Raw genomic sequence first — 19429 nt, 5'->3', positions numbered from 1 at the left:
TTCTTAAATCTTCAATTAGTTGAATTTTTTGAGGGAATAGGACCTAAAGCTGTGAAATTCTGTAAGAAAAGTGATGCATTAGATCAGTGATGTGTGTGGGTGGGGTTTTCGCATCATGCACCAATGTCACTTACATTTCCTAATATACATTCATGCACTCCCAATGCAAGAAGTTGCCTGGAATACTACAAAACATTATTATTGAGTACTGACATCCAACAAGGATCTTGGAGAGTGTCAGATGTTCAGGCTGTGCTTTCAGAGGCTTCCACTGCTCCTCTCTCTGTTCAGTAAGATTTAACAGTTAAACTGAAGTCCACTTGTACTTCTAGGAGGTGCATAATTCTGTGTACATGTGTGAGTACAGCACACATAATGTTTATGCTGTGGCTTTAAAGCCTTTTAGTAGTTTTGATAACATTATTATGTGAAGCTAGATGAATTTGCTCTCTTTGGTTCCTTCAGTGACCTTTTTATATTTAATCTCATATTTTCTTTCCAGGCTTCTAGTTAGTGCCTCCCAGGATGGCAAACTTATAATTTGGGACAGTTATACCACAAACAAGGTGAGTAACTGACATATTACTGCTCAACTGAAATTAAACTGAAAATACAAGGGCAAAGTATATAATTTACCTATGTCGGCTCTTAGAGGTACAGCCAGTATTTAGTTAAACCTAACTTTTGACTCATAATTATTTTATGACAAATGTATTTAGAACCGCAACTATAGCATGTATATTTAAACAAGTATTGATTATATACATGTGTTGTCTCTGAGAAACTAAAAATATTTAGTTCTAGAGCAAGGGTAGTTTTTGTTCTGCTGCTCCAGGAGCAGCTGTTAGCAGAGGGAGCAGAAGTTAATTAGCAAACCATTTCCCTGAAATGTTCTAAGTGGGAAGAGCACAGATGTACTAGTTTAAATTCTGCAATAAGGCAGCGAAACACCAGAATGCTGGTAAATGACTGACTCTTAGTTTCTGGCTGTAGTCATGTGACCAGGCTAAGGTTACAGACGGTTGAATGGGACATGGTAGTGGTCAGTGCCCAGTGGTTACTTCATTGTCTTTGTGACACATTCAGCACAAGCTAAGAGAATATTGCTTGCTAAATAAAGACATTTGGTTTCAGAGAGCTTAAAATAGGAAACTTCAACAGGTAAAAGGCAGTTTAATAACCAGAAGTACTTTTTAATTGAAAAAGAGGAGATGCTAAAATAGTCACTTCAACAGTGACTTCCATATTAGGATCTTTAAGCTCTTTGCAAACATTAATTAATATCTTGAACATTCCTGGGAGGTAGGGAGGAGATCCCTATTTTTAGGGTTGGGGAAACTGAATCACAGAAAGGTTGTTGGTTGATTTAAGGAAGTCTTTGGTCGAGTCAGAAATAGAACTCTTTTGCTAGAAGTGCATCATGCCTTTGAAACTGGGTTCATTCAGTGAAAAAATTGCTAAGCAAATCCAGGAAATTTGAAGCCATGTTCCTGTATCTAGGAAGTACTTTTTTTTTACTTTTAATATTTTCACGAATTGAAATAGATTACATCTGAAAGCAATCTCTCTCAAAATATTTATGATAGCATTGTGGCTAAGTAGTCCTTGGTGCAGTTGTGTTGTACAAAATGTTAGCAACAACAAAACACAGTTGTATAAACACCATTTTTATCCTGCAGTTGAAATATGGATAGACATTTGGGGCATTTCACTAGCTTTTATGTTTAGAAATCTGTCTCATGCTAAGCTGGCTTTAAGAAAGCAATGCTCTGCACTGAAAATAAATTCTTAAATTACCCATCACTGTAGGTTCTGCTATGGTTGTAGACCTGTAGTTGGAAGTCATGCACAGAGAGAGATTAATGGTAATCTTTTTAGTCCCTAATTGGGAAGTAAGAGGAAGTTGTGGATATTTTGCATAATCTCATGATACCTATAAAGACACAGTACCTTCCTTGAGGAGTTTCTGAACAAATTTTAAAATGATGGGGGTTACAAAACTGAGTATAGGAGTTGGAGAAGGAAAGACAGAGTTGGTGAATGTGCTTATTTAGGGAAGATGAGTATATGTGATAGCGGGGAAAACAGGGATGCATAGTCTAAATGACTAAAATTCGTTTCTTTTCTCACTGCTTGTAAGCATCAAAGTAGGTTTTTAAGGCAAGATTTAAATGAGTGTGTCAAATGGAAGAACCAATATCTTAATTTTTCATTCTTTCATATGATCTGGAATTGTCCTTTTCCCCCATCCTGTAAGTAGAACACTGATGTTTTTCTAAATCTATAAGATACTTGAATCATGAAAATATAAGAACAGCTTGTGTGACTTGTAGTATACCTGCTCATTAAACTGGATTCTCAGAATGCAATTCTGAAGTTTTAATTAGGCTATTATTTGGTTTGAGAAGCTACATGTGAAAATATCCCTGAAATATAAGTTTGGCCCTTCAAGTACAAGACTTGCTTATTAATTTTTCTGTCCTTACTTTTGATTTGAGGGAGAGTAATACTATTACAAAAATGTAGATTTGTGATAAAATGCCTAATCAGTTGACCGGCTGGATGAATCAAATGTTCTCTCTGTATTCCAGGTGCATGCTATTCCCCTCCGTTCATCTTGGGTGATGACCTGTGCATATGCCCCCTCTGGAAACTATGTGGCTTGTGGTGGTCTTGATAACATCTGTTCCATTTACAACCTGAAAACTCGTGAAGGGAATGTACGTGTCAGCCGTGAACTGGCTGGTCACACAGGTGAGAATTGGTTCTTGTTGTAAAACCTAGTCATCTAGGTAAGCCCACAGAGAACTGTGGAATGTTGAAGCTCATCTACTTAAATTCTTTTGCAAGGCAGGATCATTTCCTGCAAATGTGTGGTGCTCTGCCCAGTTTGATTTTAAATGTTGCAAGTAATGGTATTGAGAGGTAGCTAGTAGCTGTGTTAGTCTGAAGTCAAGCTTAAGCTATACATGGGGAGGTAAAGGGAGCCCATTTCATCTGATCCTGTGAAAAGAGGAGCATAGAGCAGTGTATAAAGGGGACTGAGTAATTTGATTACAAATGGTAGGAGAGGAGGAGCAATAGGGATAGCGCTGGGAGAGGCAAACAAGTGAAGAACTCATAATAACAAAAGGGTCACAAAAGATCTAGTCCAGGTAAGGGAATAAGAATACATAGTATGCTTAGCACAATCCAGTCTGCGGATGATTTATAATTATTATGATATAGTACTATTACTAATACTAGTGCTTCAGTTATGCACTTGACATCTGTTGGGAGGGCAATGCAGTGGTGCATGGGCAAGCCAGGAAGTTTTTGGAGAGCGTTGGAGACAACTTCCTGGTGCAGGTGTTGGAGAGACCAATTAGGAACTGTGCTTTTCTTGACCTAGTGCTCAGAAACAGGGAAGAATTGGTCGGGGACGTAGAAGTGGATGGCAAGTTGGGCAGCAGTGACCACGAAATGACTGAGTTCAGGATCCTGACAAAAGGCAGAAAGAGCAGCAGAGTATGAACCTAGACTTCAGAAAAGCAGACTTTTATTCGCTCAGGGAACGATTGGGCAAGATCTGCAGGAAGGCCAGCCTGAGGGGGAAAGGAGTCCAGGGAGAGCTGGTTATATTTTAAAGAAACCTTACTGAGGGTGCTGGAACAAACCATCCTGATGTGCAGGAAGAATAGCAAATGTGGCAAGCGACCAGCGTGGCTTAGTAGAGAACGCTTCAGTGAGCTTAAACACAAAAAGGAAGCTTACAAGAAGTGGAAGCTTAAATAAACAATTTGGGAGTATAAGAATTTTGCTTGGGCATGCAGGGATGAAGTCAGGAAGGCCAAAATGCAGTTGGAGTTGCAGCTAGCAAGGGATGTGAAGGGTAATAAATAGGGTTTCTACAAATATGTCAGCAACAAGAGGAATGTTAGGGAAAGTGTAGGTCTCTTACTGAATGGGGGGAGGCAACTGAGTGACAGGTGATGCAGAAAAGGCTGAAGTACTCCATGCCTTTTTACCTCAGTCTTCACAGGCAAATTCAGCTCCCAGCCTACTGCACTGTGCAGCACAGTTTGGGGAAAAGGTGAGCAGTCAACAGTAGGTGAAAGAACAGGTTAAGGACTATTTTGAAAAGCTGGACGTGTACAAGTCCATGGGGCTAGATGCAATGCATCCAAGGGTGCTGAGGGAGTCCGGCTGATGTGATTGCAGAGCCACTGGCCATTATCTTTTGAAAACTCATGGTGATCAGGGGAGGTCCAAGATGATTAGAAGAGGGCAAATATAGTGTCCATTTTTTAAAGGGGAGAAGAGGATCCAGGAAACTGCAGACCAGTCAGCTTTGCCTCAGTCTCCAGAAAAATCATGGAGCACCTCAAAGATTTCATTTCTAAGCACTAGGAGGGGAAGGTGAATAAGGAACAGTTGGCATGAATTCACGAAGGGCAGATCATATCTGACCAGCCTGTTTGCCTTCTATGATGAGAGAACTGGCTTTATGGATGCAGGGAAAGCAGTGGATGTAATATACGGTGAATTTAGCAAAGCTTTTGATAGTGTCTCCCACGGCATTCTTACGAGCAAGCTGAGGAAGCATGTGTTGGATGATTGGACTGTAAGGTAGGTAGAAAGCTGGCTGGAGTGGCAAGCTCAATGGGTAGTAATCAATGACTCGGTGTCTAGCTGGCAGCCATTATCAAGTTGAGTGCCCATGGGGTGAGTCCTGGGGCCGGTTTTGTTCAATATCTTCACTAACAATCTGGAAGATGAGATGGAGCCCACCCTCAGCAAATTTGCAGATGACACCAAACTGGGCGGGGTAGCAGATGCACTGGAGGGTAGGGCTAGGATTCAAAGAGACCTAGACAAATTGGAAGATTGGGCCAAAAGAAATCTTATGAGGTTCAACAAGGACAAGTGCAAAGTCCTGCACTTAGGGCAGAAGAATCCCATGCACCACTACAACCTGGGGAATGACTTGCTAAGCAGAAGCTCTGCAGGAAAGGACCTAGGGTTTACAGTGGGCAATACGATGGATACGAGTCAGCAGCAGCCCTTGTTGCCAAGAAGGCTGACAGCATACTGGGCTGCATTAGCAGGAGCGTTGCCATCGGATCGAGGGAAGCCGTTACCCCCCTCTATTCTGCACTGGTGAGGCCCCATATGGAGTATTGTGTCTCGTTTTGGGCCCCCACTATAGTGGGGATGTGGACAGGTTGGCAGGATTGCAGCAGAGAGCAACGGAAATGGTTTGGGGGCTGGGAGATGTGAGGAAAGACTGAAGGAATTGGGCTTATTTAGCCTGGAGAAGAGAAGGCTGAGAGGGGATTTAATAGCAGCCTTCAACTCCCTGAAGGGTGGTTCCAAAGATGGTGGAGCTGGACTGTTCTCAGTGATGGCAGATGACAGAAAAAGGAGCAATGGGCTCAAGTTGTAGCAAAGGAGGTTTAAGTTGAATATTGGGAAAAACTTTCTCAGTAGGAAGCTGGTGAAGCACTAGAACAGGTTACCTGAAGGTGGAGGTGGTGGAATTTCCATCCCCGGAAGCTTTCAAGACCCCACTTGACAGAGCCCTGGCTGGAATGATTTAGTTGGGGCTGGCCCTGCTTTGAGCAGGGCGTTGGACTAGATGACTTCCTGAGGTCCCTCCAACCCTCATTTTCTATGATACTACTTCCAAAGGACTATTCAACAGTCCAGTCCCAGACAGTTTCTTTAATATTGAAGCCTAAAATGTCAGTGTCTTTGTCCCATTGGTTCTGTTTACTTCCCTTTCAGCTTGTTGAATAAATCCATTTCCTCCTTCCTGTTTCTGTTTTCTGAATGGATAATGTTCTTTTTCCACCATCACCAAGCTTACAGCAATCACATTGCCAATATATAGTTTAAAATCCTTTAAACTTTCTTCGGTCCCTTTATCATTAGTGTTGCTTATAAGTGTCACAACTTTTGCAATATTAACAACTGAAATGATCAGTGTAACTGCTTTACTAATTGCTGCCATGTACCTTCCCAGATAGACAGTTGTCTCCTGGAGGGGTGAATCTGCTGCCAAGCACAGAACTGCATAAATAGAAAATCATCAAACCCTTGTTATATGTACAACTTTGAGGCAGAAAATAGAACACTTTTTTGTCCTCAAGTGCATGAGTTCCAACTTCATACATCTTTATGAGGTCTTAATTCCTCTTTTATTTATCTCCTTCTTATTGCTGGTTCATTAGGGAACTGAAGATAAAGCTATATCCTAGAACCTTAGTACAGTTTGGTCTCAACACCTCATCTTTGAGGAAAGCTGTTTGTGATTATGAAGGTATATCGTTTTACCACCCTATTCCTCCCCCTCCCCCCCCCCCCCCCGGTCCCTCCAGTGATGCCACTGCCCACCCCGAGCACAACCCTGGCCCAGCCTCTCCACTGGGAAGAGCCTGGCACAGCCTGCAGTGGCAGCCCACCTTCACCCCACGTACAGATCTGGGGGGCACATGCACCCCAGGGGTGCATGCAGCAGTGGGAGCTGCCTGCGTTGTCATGCCCCCTCACCCCCCCAGCAAGCTACTCACAGCTCCATCCCATGCCCAGCCCCAACTCCCTCCTTTACCACAGGAGCCTGTCTGCGACCCCCTTGCCCCTTCCCCCCCAAACAGACTTACCAGATTTCCCCATGTCCGCACTGAAGTATCAGTGAAATTGAATGGTTTCTTAGGAGAACCTGGAATTATTTGTCTTTTAAAGCAGACTTTCCTCTTAGAACCTTTGTCCTGAACTTCAGCCTGCAAACCCCAAAGTGATTTGTATATATTCCCCTTTTTTGACTTGTGGGAGTGAAGACATTAGAAATATCTAGACGCTTTTGAAATACTCTGTCTTACTATTAGCCATGGTATAGTATCCAGTTTTGTGCTCTACCATGACTCCTTTTCAGTGGCTTAGCTTTGCAGCCATATTTCAAAGGCCAAGGATTTGCCCCCAGAGAATAGCTTTGGGGTAGGTGGCTGTACACTGCTTATTTGTGCTTTAGGGAAAAGAGGCCAGGAGGGAGAATGGTTAGAGTACTCTGCATTTTGCTTTTCTGGGGCTTTTCTAACTTACCAAAGTGGTAGTCATTCCATGACCCCAGACCAGTTCAGAATCATTGCAACACTGGGGTAGTGGAAAGCCACCCTTCTAGGCGCTCTCTCTCCGTTCCTACACACAGAGCACTGCTTGTGGTCCGAATTTTTCATCAGCGACCTAGTCTGATAACTAACTCACATTCTCAGTATTTCTAATCAAGTGCACTGTGACTGGGAACTATGGTACCAAAATAACAGGTCTCGTTTTTGTAACAAGAAAAATCTGATGAGGCAGATAAGATCAGAGGATGGAAGTCTTGGGGAGAAGCTCAGGATTTTTCTTTCCTCTAGCTTACAGGCCACAGAAGCTGTAAATGGAAATGAAATGGCTAAAGATGCTTTTGCCTGCTAGAGGAATATGCAGCTAAGTAAAGATAGCTGACAGTTTATTGGGAAGAAATTGGTTTCAAAGAGAACCTGTACAGATTCTTGAGGCCCAGCTGCAAATAGGACTCCAGTGTTATTTATATAGTGCCAGTCACTTTAGTATCTGTGTGCGTATAGCTCTAGTATGTTATGTGCTCAGTGCTATATCAGCAGGCTTCTGTTCTCTTGCAGAATCAGTAATAATACCACCGGCGACTTAAGGGAGAGAATCAGCTTGTAATAAGTCATTTCTTTCAAGGTTGCAGCCCTGAAACTGTGTGTCATCTTTGTGCTCCCTTTGTTTCTGTAAAGAACAATATCCCAAGATGCAGAAAAACAGTGGCCTCTTACTTCAGAGCCTGCCAGCTTGGTTCTGGAAAAACCTTTAACAGTTCTTAAGAGGAAACATCAGGTGGGCTCTGTGTCTTGCTGGTTTTCTGCCTGATCAAGCCTCAGCCTATACAGAGTTAAAGGGAACCCTCTGAAAACTGTTCACCTGAAGGAAGCCAAGGTTATTCAGAAATGAATAGTTATTTGTAATCAGGCAAACCTTTCATTCCTTTTGCCTATTGAAAAGAAGACCAAAAGTGCAAACTAAAATATGGTTTAATAGACTGAATTTCTTTTTAACTGCTGTGTTGCTTACACAGCATGAGCTTAACTACCTTATTCACAGGACAACAACCAAGTACTAGGGCTGTGCAAGGCTTTGGTAGCCGATTTGATTCGGAGGAGATTCAGCCCAATTCAGCAGCTGACTCTTCGAATCCAAACAGAATTGGGAGACCCTTTAATCTCTCCGAATCAAATTGGAAGGCTCCAAATTGATTCAGAGATTCGGCCATAGACTGTGCAGGCGGGCACTAGATAGTGCTGGCAGGAGCAGCCACGCAAGCCCTGGCTTGAGCCGACAGCCCCAGGAGAAACCATGGCTCGTCTGGCTGCTCCCTCAGCTCCCCCGCCCCCCACCAGGGCGAGGCAGACAGTGCTGGCAGCCCTGGGAGAAGCCGCAGGGGCTGGGGGGGCATGATCAGGGGGTTGGGGGATTGAACCAGGAATTGAGGAACAGGAGCTGGGGAGAATGATTAGGGGCTGGGGGAACGAACAGGTGCTTCCCCCCAGCCCCGTGGCTTCTCCCAGGGCTGCCAGCACTGCCTGCTTTGCCCCAGTGGGGGAGCAGCCAGACAAACTGCAGCTTCTTCCAGGCTGCCGGCTCAAGCCAGGGCTCGTCCGGTTGCTCCCCCAGCTGCTCCTGCTGGCACTGCCTGCCTGTATAGCCTATGGTCAAATAAGATTAGGTGCCAAATACCTTTTTGAATACGGATTCATCTGAATCAAATTGGGACAGTGATTGAAATCGCTGAATCAAATCACTGTCCCCACCGAATAGCCGAATCTGAAGCAAATACTTTCCACTTCATACAGGCCTACCAAATATCTATTTTAACCAAGCAAACCACGATCCATAAAAAGTGCTCTCTGAAGACATTAAGGAGAAATATCGGAGTAGCTGTCACATTGACTTCTGTTGAGTGCCATGATGCAACTTGTGTGTGTTGAAATCCTGAAAATGACTTGAGCAATAGAAGAGCAAGAGCATTATCCTGACTGTGCATCTTAGCTGTTGAGTGACCTCCTTTAGAGATGAATCCTGCAAATTAGCAATATCAGTAGTAAGCAGCGTGTGGGTTCATGGCTAGGTGAACATGGTCTCTACAGTCTGAAAGACTGTATTTCATTGTTATACAAGTGGCTTGAAAAGGGTGCATCAAGAGGTGATTGTCTTCAGTTGCTTTTGGGAAATCTTTTAATGAACTGCTCTTCTGGTGCAGGATTAGATAGAATTGCTGCGGTGAGGTTGGAATTGGAGTGCGACATTTAAGTTGCATATTGCCGCGGCTGCCTGTTGAAAAAATTAAAATGTTTGTAGGTACAGTGTATAAGAATGTTGCAAGTGTGAGAACTGCTACAAACTAATTTGAAGCTGGAGTTACCTCTCTGTCTTGTGGCCCTTTAGGGATATTCAGCAAACCACAGCACAGAAATATTCAAACCCAGTGCTTTCATATTGCATTTGTATGGTGTGCAAACCCTAAGCATTCGCTCATACATGCTCCTTTTATCTGTTTTAACTGACCAAGCGAGCATTTGGGTCCAAGTTGTGATCAGGAGGGTTTGTTTCCCTTCTACTTAATTTAACCAGTCCCTCCTGTTTTGGAAGTCTTAGTGCTTACAATGAAGGATCTCCATCTCTTCTCTCTTCTGCTTAGACTGAATGTTTGCAATGCTTCTAGTCCCTGATGTTTCAGATAAGAGGCTATCATTAGTCCCATATCGTATCTCGTGACTATAACCTCATTATTTAGGTCCCGTCGGTCTTTTGTTGAACCATGAAGAAAAGTTCACTGTTTCTCAGCCTTGAGTTCCTCTTTTTGCTTGGAAGAAGCAGTTCAGTAAAATTCAGTTGGCTGTTAGTCATGGTCTTTAACTGGTTATTTTGAGCAATATGGCTGTGGAATTTGACTGTATTTAAAACAGTGCCTTTGTGTTGGACCACTTACTGAGGGATGCAGACAGAACTGCTGTGATTTCTCTGTGTTTTTCCTTTTTACAGGTTACTTGTCATGCTGCCGTTTCTTGGACGATAATCAAATTGTTACCAGCTCTGGAGACACCACTTGGTAAGCACTAAAACTGGTAACACTGGTACTAGTAATGGCTCTCTATTTATAAATCTACAGGGGAATGTGCCAGAGTACTTAGTAATTGCAGAAGAATTATGTATAGAGCTATAAAATATCTTCTCTATATAAAATCTTCCTAGGAAGTTTTTGATAATGTCTAATGGCTAGCATCTCTGAATAAGTATTGTCTGAAAAGAAGTATAGAACGTGTGAATAGAAGAATACGCTGTTAAGGCTACAAACAAATTCCCTTAGAGTTATTTATTTTTTAAATAAGAGTACTTGTGGGGAACCAGATAAATCCATAATTTTAAACTTGCCTTTGTTGAGCCATTGGCTCTTTCTTACTGCTTGGGACCTGACCCATCCATATGCTAACTGAATTTGACGGCTGATTTATATTAACCCCAACAAGGAATTGCCATACTTATGTGCCATACTACTTGTACACGGTCTGTAAAAAATTGTTGAGTACACCTCTGGGAAATTGAAGAAAAAAAATTCGAGCTTGGAAAATGAGATTCAAAACACTTCGGAGCCATGTCCTGTAACAAACGTTAGCGGGGGATTGATAGATGTTTGACACATGAATATTGCTGCCTTGGAACTCTACTATGTTTGAGTCAGAGCGTTAAAAAAATTAATAATCAAATTTTTATTAGAGGATTTGATGTTTATAAATACTAAATGCACACAATTAGTGAGCACCTTAGTCAGATGTTAACGGGTACAGTTTTTGGTTTTGATGCTAATATTTTTTAAATAATTTTCATTTAAAAATTGACTCAGTTGACAGGTATTGGTTTTGGCTGATTTTTGGAGACTGATTCTTTCATTTTAATTTTTAAGATTTCAATATCTAGTTTTTTGAGCATAGATAGTTGTTGGCTTTCACCAGAAGATGTTGAATGAATCTGTAAGACTTCTCTTGCTGTTCTTTAGTACATTAGGAAAAAAAAACTGAATCGCATTAGATTTAAATAAGAATTTTCCCATATAATTGTTTTGAGTAATTCTAGAAATTGTCCTTAAAATAGTAAGCGAAGTGAATTTAAAGGGACCATAACTGAACATAGATTTGAGAAATACTGAATTATGAACCAGTTTCAGCCTTTTTCAATAAGCTGAGTATTCTATCAACAGTATATACCATCCATACTCTGATATCAGAGATCAGTGAAAACACTCGGGAAGTTTTCTTCTATAGTAATCATCGCTTAATATATTTGCTTTAGTGGTGTTGGAGACTAACCTCTTGTTTTTAAGCCCCTTACTCTATAGTTTGAGCATTGCTGCCAGGGCCAACAATAAGAGGTGGGAAGAAACCTTGTTAGAAACCAATTTTTTTCTTTTTTTAAGGCTCAAGGTTTTCAGCAGCTGTTTTGTGTTTACACTAGAAAGTTACTTGAGGTGCTTTGAATCCATTGGAACTAGTATAATAATACCAGATGCTCCCAAAGTTAGTTCATTTCCTAGATGTAAAACAATGTATTTGTTACCTTTTAATATAATCCCCTTAACCACCTTCTAAATCGGTAATCTTCTGTTTTAACAAAACAATTCGTATCAACCAAACTGTTATGTTGAATGACGGTACCTCCTTCATCAGTACTTCCCCAGGCAGCAGTCCTTAAGGCAGTCATTTTGAAGTCCTCACAAACCTTCCACTCTAGTTGTGCTGAGGTTTATGTGGAATTCATTAATATTAAAGCATTTCTGAGTGTAATGGGATACTTTTTAAAAATGAAAAATAACTGTTATAATTATTATGCTTGTTCAAGATTGTGCAGCCATCAGGTTCTGATGGTGTTTTGCACTAACTTTTTGCAGAGCCCAAATTGGTCACTTTGCTGTCAAGTGTGCAGTATTTTGGCTTTCTCTTTTGTCATAGCCACGGACAAGGGATTTCTTTCATGTTGGCCTTATTTGTATACATACATCTGCAAAGCAAATGATATACAAAAAAATCATTTCGTTCCTTTTTTCCAGTTGATCTTTCTTAATGTGGGAGAAGCAAGCCACTCTCCTTATTTTTAGCTAGAGAGTAGAAAGGAAGCTTACATTTTGTAGCTGTGGCTGGATTTGGTTAGGAATGCAGAGCAAAATTTCATATCACAGTAGGAACTCACTGTTGAAGATAGACATAGAATTAATCATTCTGAACACACAGTTTGCTTATCCAGGGGAGCCTAAAACAAAACAGTTTTCAGCAGTGGCTCTGATCCAAAGCAGAATTCTACGTTGGGCTCACCCACTGTGAAGCTGGACAGACAAGCTAAATGCCCGTCTCCTTAATGTTTTGGAGAAGTCTGCTATGTTAGGGATTATGAAATCAGTATTTCATCCTTTTCTCATACCTTTTGATTCTCCTTGTGGTGATCTTGCTGTTAATGTGGAAGTCAGGGCACTGGCAGTCATTAGGCAGCAGTGACTTTTTCTGGCTGTATTAAACACCCTCAATAAGTTTAAAAAAAAAAAAAATGGAAACAGCAACTCAGCCTAAACTATAGAAGAAGCAGTGGACACGATTCTGAAACATCCCTATGCTAGTATTAGAAAACAAAGCCACTGTTGTGTTGAAGAACTCCATGTCTGTATAATGATGAACATAAATCTCCCTGTTCACCATATACTGCTAGTAATCTGCCAAGTAGCTGATGATTTTGCCTAACCAGAAATAATGTGGCTTCATCTAAAACACAACAAAAAAGGTCCTTTTTAAAATGAAGTTTGAGAGCTTTTTAGATGCACTGTGTATAACTGAATATTTGACATACCAAAAGAGCTGAGGGAAAAGTCTCTCTCAGTCTTTTATGATTTAGTTACTTTTGCTTTCTGTTTTTAGGCAGGGAAGAGTGACGTAAAGAGCCAAAGTTGAGGCTAACAACCCTTTTCTGACACTGTGCGACTTTGTAGTAACTTGGTACAAAACTTACTTTAACAAAATCAATTTGATTTGACTACTCTAATTTGTCTCTTCTTTTTTTCTCTATTCATCCTATCAAGCGCCCTTTGGGATATAGAAACTGGTCAGCAGACAACCACATTCACTGGGCACACTGGGGATGTCATGAGTCTGTCCCTTGCTCCTGATGCCAGGTGTTTTGTTTCTGGTGCCTGTGATGCTTCTGCCAAACTGTGGGATGTTAGAGAAGGAATGTGCCGGCAAACCTTCACTGGCCATGAATCTGATATCAATGCCATCTGTGTGAGTATGAGTGCAACCTGAGATGGGATTAAAGTTACTGGTATACATACATGTTCTGCATCTGGTATACATACATGTTCTGCATGCAGCTACTAGCAGTTAACATGTAGTACATCTTTTGAGCATTGTGATAATACCGTATTTATCCGAGTCTAAGACGACCCTGAATTTAAGACAATACCCCAGTAATTTGTTTCTGTACGTTGAAAAGTTGTAAATTTGTTGCAGCTTTCCATGTATAGAATCTAATTATTGGGGGATCATCTTAATTTTTTTCCCTACCACCACTGCAGGAGGGAAAGAAGTGGCAGGGGCTCAGGCTGTGGAGGAGGCAGTAGGTGACCATGTGGTAGGGCAGGTGGGTGAGGGGATCAGTAGGGGGCAGGCAGTTTCCACCTGTCATCATCCCCTCCACTTACCCCTCTTTGTGTGCAACCACCCCCTTCCCCACCCCCCCCAGCCTCTGGCCCTGGTCTCCCTCTTGCATTCTTTCTGCCACCTTCTGCAGCCTCACATCCCACCCCCCTCCCCACTGCAACCTCTGCTCCCTTTCCCCCACTTCACCCATGCAGCCTCTGTCTCCTGTCTCCTTCCTACATTGCTTCTGGACCCCCCACCAAATTGCTCCCACTGCAGCCTCTTGCTCCCCACCTACCCCCCACCCTTCTGCCCTTACTTTTGTTGGGGTGCCTCTCTGCCTCCACTCCAGCCTTGAGCATAGGCCTAACTTTGCCCTGTACCAGTGGTGTGGAGCCAGCATGGCTGCTGTGGGGCTATGCTGTGGGCCCCAAGTTAGAGCGGGGACAGAGCCTGCCAGCACCCAAGCAAGGGTAAGCAGAGGACAGGGTGGTGGTAGGGAAGAGAGGCTTTGGGGGGAGGGGAGGAGAGGAGGCCAAGATTTTGGGGGTGGGGAAGGGTTAGAAGCAGTGGGGAGGCTGAGGCTGCAGGGGAGAAGAGGCAAGGGTTAAAAGAGGTGGGAGGCAGCAGCTGTGGCTCTGGCCCCAACCCACAGTTGAAACTGGAACCAGAGCCACAGCAGCTGCCTGCCCCTCTTGCCAGGGCCCCTGTAATAGAAATGGGTGCTCTTTTTCCTCCCCTCACCATTTATATGGATAAAGAAATGGAGGCAGAAAAGGTGACTTGCTGAATGACATAAAAAAACAGATAGAGTGCATATATTATCAGTTCCTAGATCAGGGGTGGGCAAAATATAACCTGAGAGTCAAACTTGGCCTTCCAGGGGATTTTAATCTGGTCTGTGGTGGGGGCAGCCTGAGCCATGGCACATGTTGCCAGTCCCACTACTCCCAGAGGTACAGCAGGGCTGGGGGCCGGATTGACTGCCTCTGCCAGTCTCTGTTGCCGGACCCAGCTCTGCTGCCCAGGCACCCTGGCCCATCAGGTTCACACCTACCACCAGTGATGCCAGAGGAGTAGGCAAGTGGGCAGGGTCTCCATGGAGATCGGCTTGGGACCCACAAGGACAGGGCACGCTTGGCCAGGCAGATGGAATGGGACCACATACGGGTGGCGAGCGGTATCCAGGAGGAGGACAGGCAGAGCTGGGGCTGGGGCCAGGGCCAGGGCTGGGATTGGGATCACAGGGCAGTGACAGTGTGGGGCTGGGGCCAATGCCTGGGGCAGTGCCACAATCCACTGCCTGCATATCCCTGTGGCAGGTGCCAGTTCTGGGAGCAGGGGAGTGAGGGGAACAGATTGCAGCTCTTCCCTGGGTCTGGCCCCACACTCACAGCTCTGTGATCCTGATCCCAACCCCAACCTGTTTGTGGTCCCATCCCATCCCATCCACCCAGCTGAGTGCACCTTGCATAAGTGGGTACTAGACCAGTCTCCATGAAGACCCCAGGATTGCTGAATGGTTACGGTGTAGAGCCAGGGGCTGGGGCAGAGCTGCAATCCACTTCCTGCATGCTCCTGCCCCCAAAACCAGTGCCCACTGCAGGAGTGTTCAGGGGGTGGATCACAGATTACAGCTCTGCTCCAGGCCCCAGCCCTGTGCTGCCACAGGCCCACAATCCTGATCCTAGCTTCACCCACCCACCCATCCCACTCTGGATGTTGCTCCCCACCTGCCTGTGGCCCCATCCCATCTGCCTAGCTGAGTGCAGGGCAGAGTTACTTATATAGTTCATCAGAGCGCCCCAAGGGATGACGGGGTCGAACGGTCACAAACTCCTGCAAGACCGTTTCAGGCTGGACATAAGGAAGAATTTCTTTACTGTCCGAGCCCCCAAGGTCTGGAACAGCCTGCCATCAGAGGTGGTTCAAGCACCTACATTGAACACCTTCAAGAGTAAATTGGATGCTTATCTTGCTGGGATCCTATGACCCCAGCTGACTTCCTGCCCTTTGGGCAGGGGGCTGGACTCGATGATCTCCCGAGGTCCCTTCCAGCCCTAATGTCTATGAAATCTATGAAAATAGTTTTGGTGAGCTGTTGTGGGCAGGGTGGGGAGTGGGATGCTGACCTGGCCTCCAATAACTTCAGCCTGGAAAAGCACAGGCTGAGGGTGGTACCTGGTGGCTGCCTATAAGTACATAAGGGGTGTATATCAGGATCTGGGGGAATGCCTATTTGCCAGACTGCCCTATGGGATGACAAGGTCAAACGGTCACAAACTTCTCCAAGACTGTTTTCAGGCTGGACATAAGGCCAGGGCCTGGAACAGACTGCCGCCAGAGGTGGTGCAAGCACCTACTCTGGACTCCTTTAAGAAGCAGTTGGACATTTATCTTGCTGGGATACTGTGACCCCAGCTGACTTCCTGCACCCAGGGCAGGGGGCTGGACTCGATCTTCTGAGGTCCCTTCTAGCCCTAATGTCTGTGAAATATATCAAATCTATGAACTCACCAGAACACCCTAAGTGCCCCTCCAGACCAAATAATTTCCCACCCCTGTCCTGGATTCTAGTTCTAGGCTTCAGACCCTTGTTGCCCAGCTACAAAATAGGCATTTTATCTCTATGGTCAGCTACTGCAGAACTGGTAAAAAATCTTATAAAATATCTTATAAAGCTGTCTTATCTTTTTGTCTTTAAACAGTTCTTCCCAAATGGCAATGCATTTGCCACAGGCTCAGATGATGCCACATGCAGGCTCTTTGATCTTCGTGCTGACCAGGAACTTATGGTTTATTCACATGACAACATCATCTGTGGCATCACCTCTGTAGCATTTTCCAAGAGTGGACGTCTTCTCTTAGCTGGTTATGATGACTTCAACTGCAATGTCTGGGACACACTCAAAGCTGATAGAGCAGGTAAACAGCTTGTCAGTTCATTTTAAATGCAACTGGGTCCTCCTAAAGGGCTGGTGTATTGAAAGATGCTTTAATTAAACATTGGTAAAGTGCTCTTAGCCTATCCTACCTCACTTTTTTTTAAAGTTCAGTGATTTGCCCAAAGCAGATTTGTCTGACACATGTCATAATTAGTTTGTTAGTTCTTTAAATGTTAGTGAAGAATATGAAAGGTTAATGTTTGCCTACAGAGTCCTGTAAAGAATGACAGGTGAGAAAATTAAACATATTGTCAGCTTCCAAGAGTGTATTTTCTACTTGGACTGTTTAAAGTTGATGTTTTATCAGCAGGGATCCTGGTTTTCCATTTTCCATGGAAAAACACAGGTTTTTCTCCTTTAAAGGAGAAAAATGCAGGAAACCACAGGTTTCCCCTTTCAGGCTGGCAGAGTTCCAGTCTGCAAAGGGTTGCTTGGGGCTGGGTGGAGCAGGACGCAAGAGGCACAGTGTGCATGCACACATACACTTGGCCAGCACTACAGCCAGGCATTGGTGGAGAGTAGCTACCCCAGCTGCCTGCAAGTAAGTCTGTGGGGGGGAGGGACACATAGGTGATGTGTTGGGGGAGGCAAGGGGGAACAAAAGCGACACAGGGTGGGGGCAGATTGAGGTTACTACAGTGAGGGAGGGAGTGGGGCTAGGTTGAAGGATGAGGCTAGGGGCACTGCCCATCCAGGGCAGGAATGTGCAGCTGCAGAGCCCAGCTGAGTGAGCAGGATGGAGCCACAGGTGCTATCAAAGCAACGTGTGCCCCCCTGCAGCAGTTGCTGCCAGGTAGGCAGGGGGCACCTTGCCATGGGGGTGCAACTCGCACAGGACTCCCAGTGATGGTGGTGGTGCCACCAATCCTCCCCACCCCATGCCAGGTCCTGCCTCCTGGATTGCAGAGGCCCCTGTGGAGAAAGCAGCAGGGTGGGGAGCCCCGAGCACCACAGGGCAGCCTGCATCCCCCCCACCTTTCCCTCCCCATCGTGGGCTCTGCTTGCCTCCACTGGTTCTGGGGGCAGGGGCATGCAGGAAGTGCTGCCCACTGGGTGGGGGGAGGGCCAAGCCGTGTTCCAGCCACAGCTTCGATCACCTCCCTCATGCAGCACCCGGCACTTGGGTGCTGCTGGCATCCACAGAGCAGGCAGTGGGCATCATGCAGCCATTGTGTCCTGTAGCCCTGGCAGCTAGGGGCCCCTTCTGGTAGGGGTGGGAGGAGCAGGGGGTTGTGAGTCAGGAGTGAAGGGTCCAGTGGGGTAGGGGGGCTGCAGGGTGGCAGTAAGTGGCACTAGCAAAGTGGGGGGCTGTGGGTCAGGTGTGAGGGGCACTGGCAGGTCCAGGAAGCAGTGGGTCAGGAGTTGAGGGCACTGGAGGGGCTGGTGGCTGTGGGTTGGGAGTGAGGGGAATGGAGATGGGGGTGCTGTGGGTTGGGAGTGAGAAGCACTGTCAGGACCAGTGGGTTGTGGATCAGGAGTGAAAGGTACCAGCAGGGCTTGGAGTGGGGGGCTGCAGGTCAGGAGGGAAGGGCACCAGCAGGGATAGCAGACTGTGACTTGGGAGTGAGGGGCAATGACATGGGCATGGGCAGAGCTGCTCAGTGCCACAGAGCAAGGGAGCAGGGGGCAGCTGCAGCTGGACCTGCATCCTGGTGAGGGAAGGGGGGAGCTTTACAAAATGAATCTGAAAACCAAAATCAAACAGCAAAATGTATAGGTATTTAGAATTTATTTTATTATAATGATTGGGGCACTGGTAGGCTTCCAGATTGCTTCTAAATTGTAAATATAACAATTTACAGTAGTTGAAAACATTGTGCTCACTAATACGTGTGTGTGTGTGTGTGTGTGGTGCTTTTAATTTAAAACACAGATTTGGGTGTTTTTCATCAGAGAATTTGGGATTTCTAAACAGAGAAGACCAGGATCCCCTTTTATCAGGCACCTACTATTTACCACTTCATGTATGGAGAGGGCCTGCAGCCATTTAACATTAAATACAAAGCTCATCCTCATGTTGTGTTCGTAGCTGTGTATGACTCCTCTGAGTACCCACACTTATTTTTGGTAGTGTAACTGCCAGGGATTTGTGGTCCTTTTTTAATAGTCTCAAGTCTTCTCGCAGCAAACATTTCTATACTTAGTCTCTACTTACCTCAGATTCATTTTGGAGAGCATCTGTATAAATTGTGTTTAGTTTGTTAGGTTACTTGTATGCCTTGGAAGAACAAGCTCATAAGTGAAGAGTTTACTATGTTACTAATAGTCTGCTTCATACTGGTGCCTGTACTTATCCTACTTAACATGACAGTTTTTCCATAAGTCACACCTTAATAACACATAATTATGGTTGATATGAAATGTACACTGATTGGAGAAAAAAGGCTGTGTAACTTAATTTAGGAGGATTAGGGAGGAAATTGGTATTAACATTCAGCAAAACTGTAAATATAGATACCATCAGTACCAAAAGAAAAATGTGAACTAATGTTAGAACAGGGGAAGATGCGAGGTATTTTACTAATGCAATCACAGAGTTTTTACTCATGAGGACAGAATGCCAGGAAGAAGAGGAACTAGCCTAGATCCATCTAGGAAGGGTTTCTAATCCTTGAAACTCAAAATCATGTCACTGCTGTAAAGGAGTACGTGTTCAGAATAGAGAAGAAACCCAAACAGTTGCTTTAACCTAGACACCAGCACCAAAATTCTTGGCATGGCATTAATGCTTTCTCGAACAGCAGTGCTGACAGGGTTTGCTTCTAC

The 19429-nt window shown here is 44.6% G+C and overlaps 1 protein-coding gene across 2 annotated transcripts in view; it reads left to right on the top strand.

The window, feature by feature from the left end:
* GNB1 (G protein subunit beta 1) overlaps positions 1-19429 on the top strand; it is a 93472-nt gene that overhangs the window by 68807 nt on the left and 5236 nt on the right. For both annotated transcript variants that reach the window (XM_090023419.1, XM_090023420.1), the window contains exons 6-10: positions 503-566; positions 2592-2754; positions 10084-10150; positions 13160-13361; positions 16427-16643. In XM_090023419.1, coding sequence (XP_089879545.1) covers positions 503-566; positions 2592-2754; positions 10084-10150; positions 13160-13361; positions 16427-16643 — 713 coding nt within the window. The remainder of the gene's footprint in view (positions 1-502; positions 567-2591; positions 2755-10083; positions 10151-13159; positions 13362-16426; positions 16644-19429) is intronic.

The sequence above is a fragment of the Crocodylus siamensis genome, chromosome 12, assembly GCF_052110815.1.
Source record: "Crocodylus siamensis isolate JL-2025a chromosome 12, ASM5211081v1, whole genome shotgun sequence".
NCBI classification, from domain to species: Eukaryota; Metazoa; Chordata; order Crocodylia; family Crocodylidae; genus Crocodylus; species Crocodylus siamensis.
This window is presented reverse-complemented; position numbering and strand designations above follow the sequence as displayed.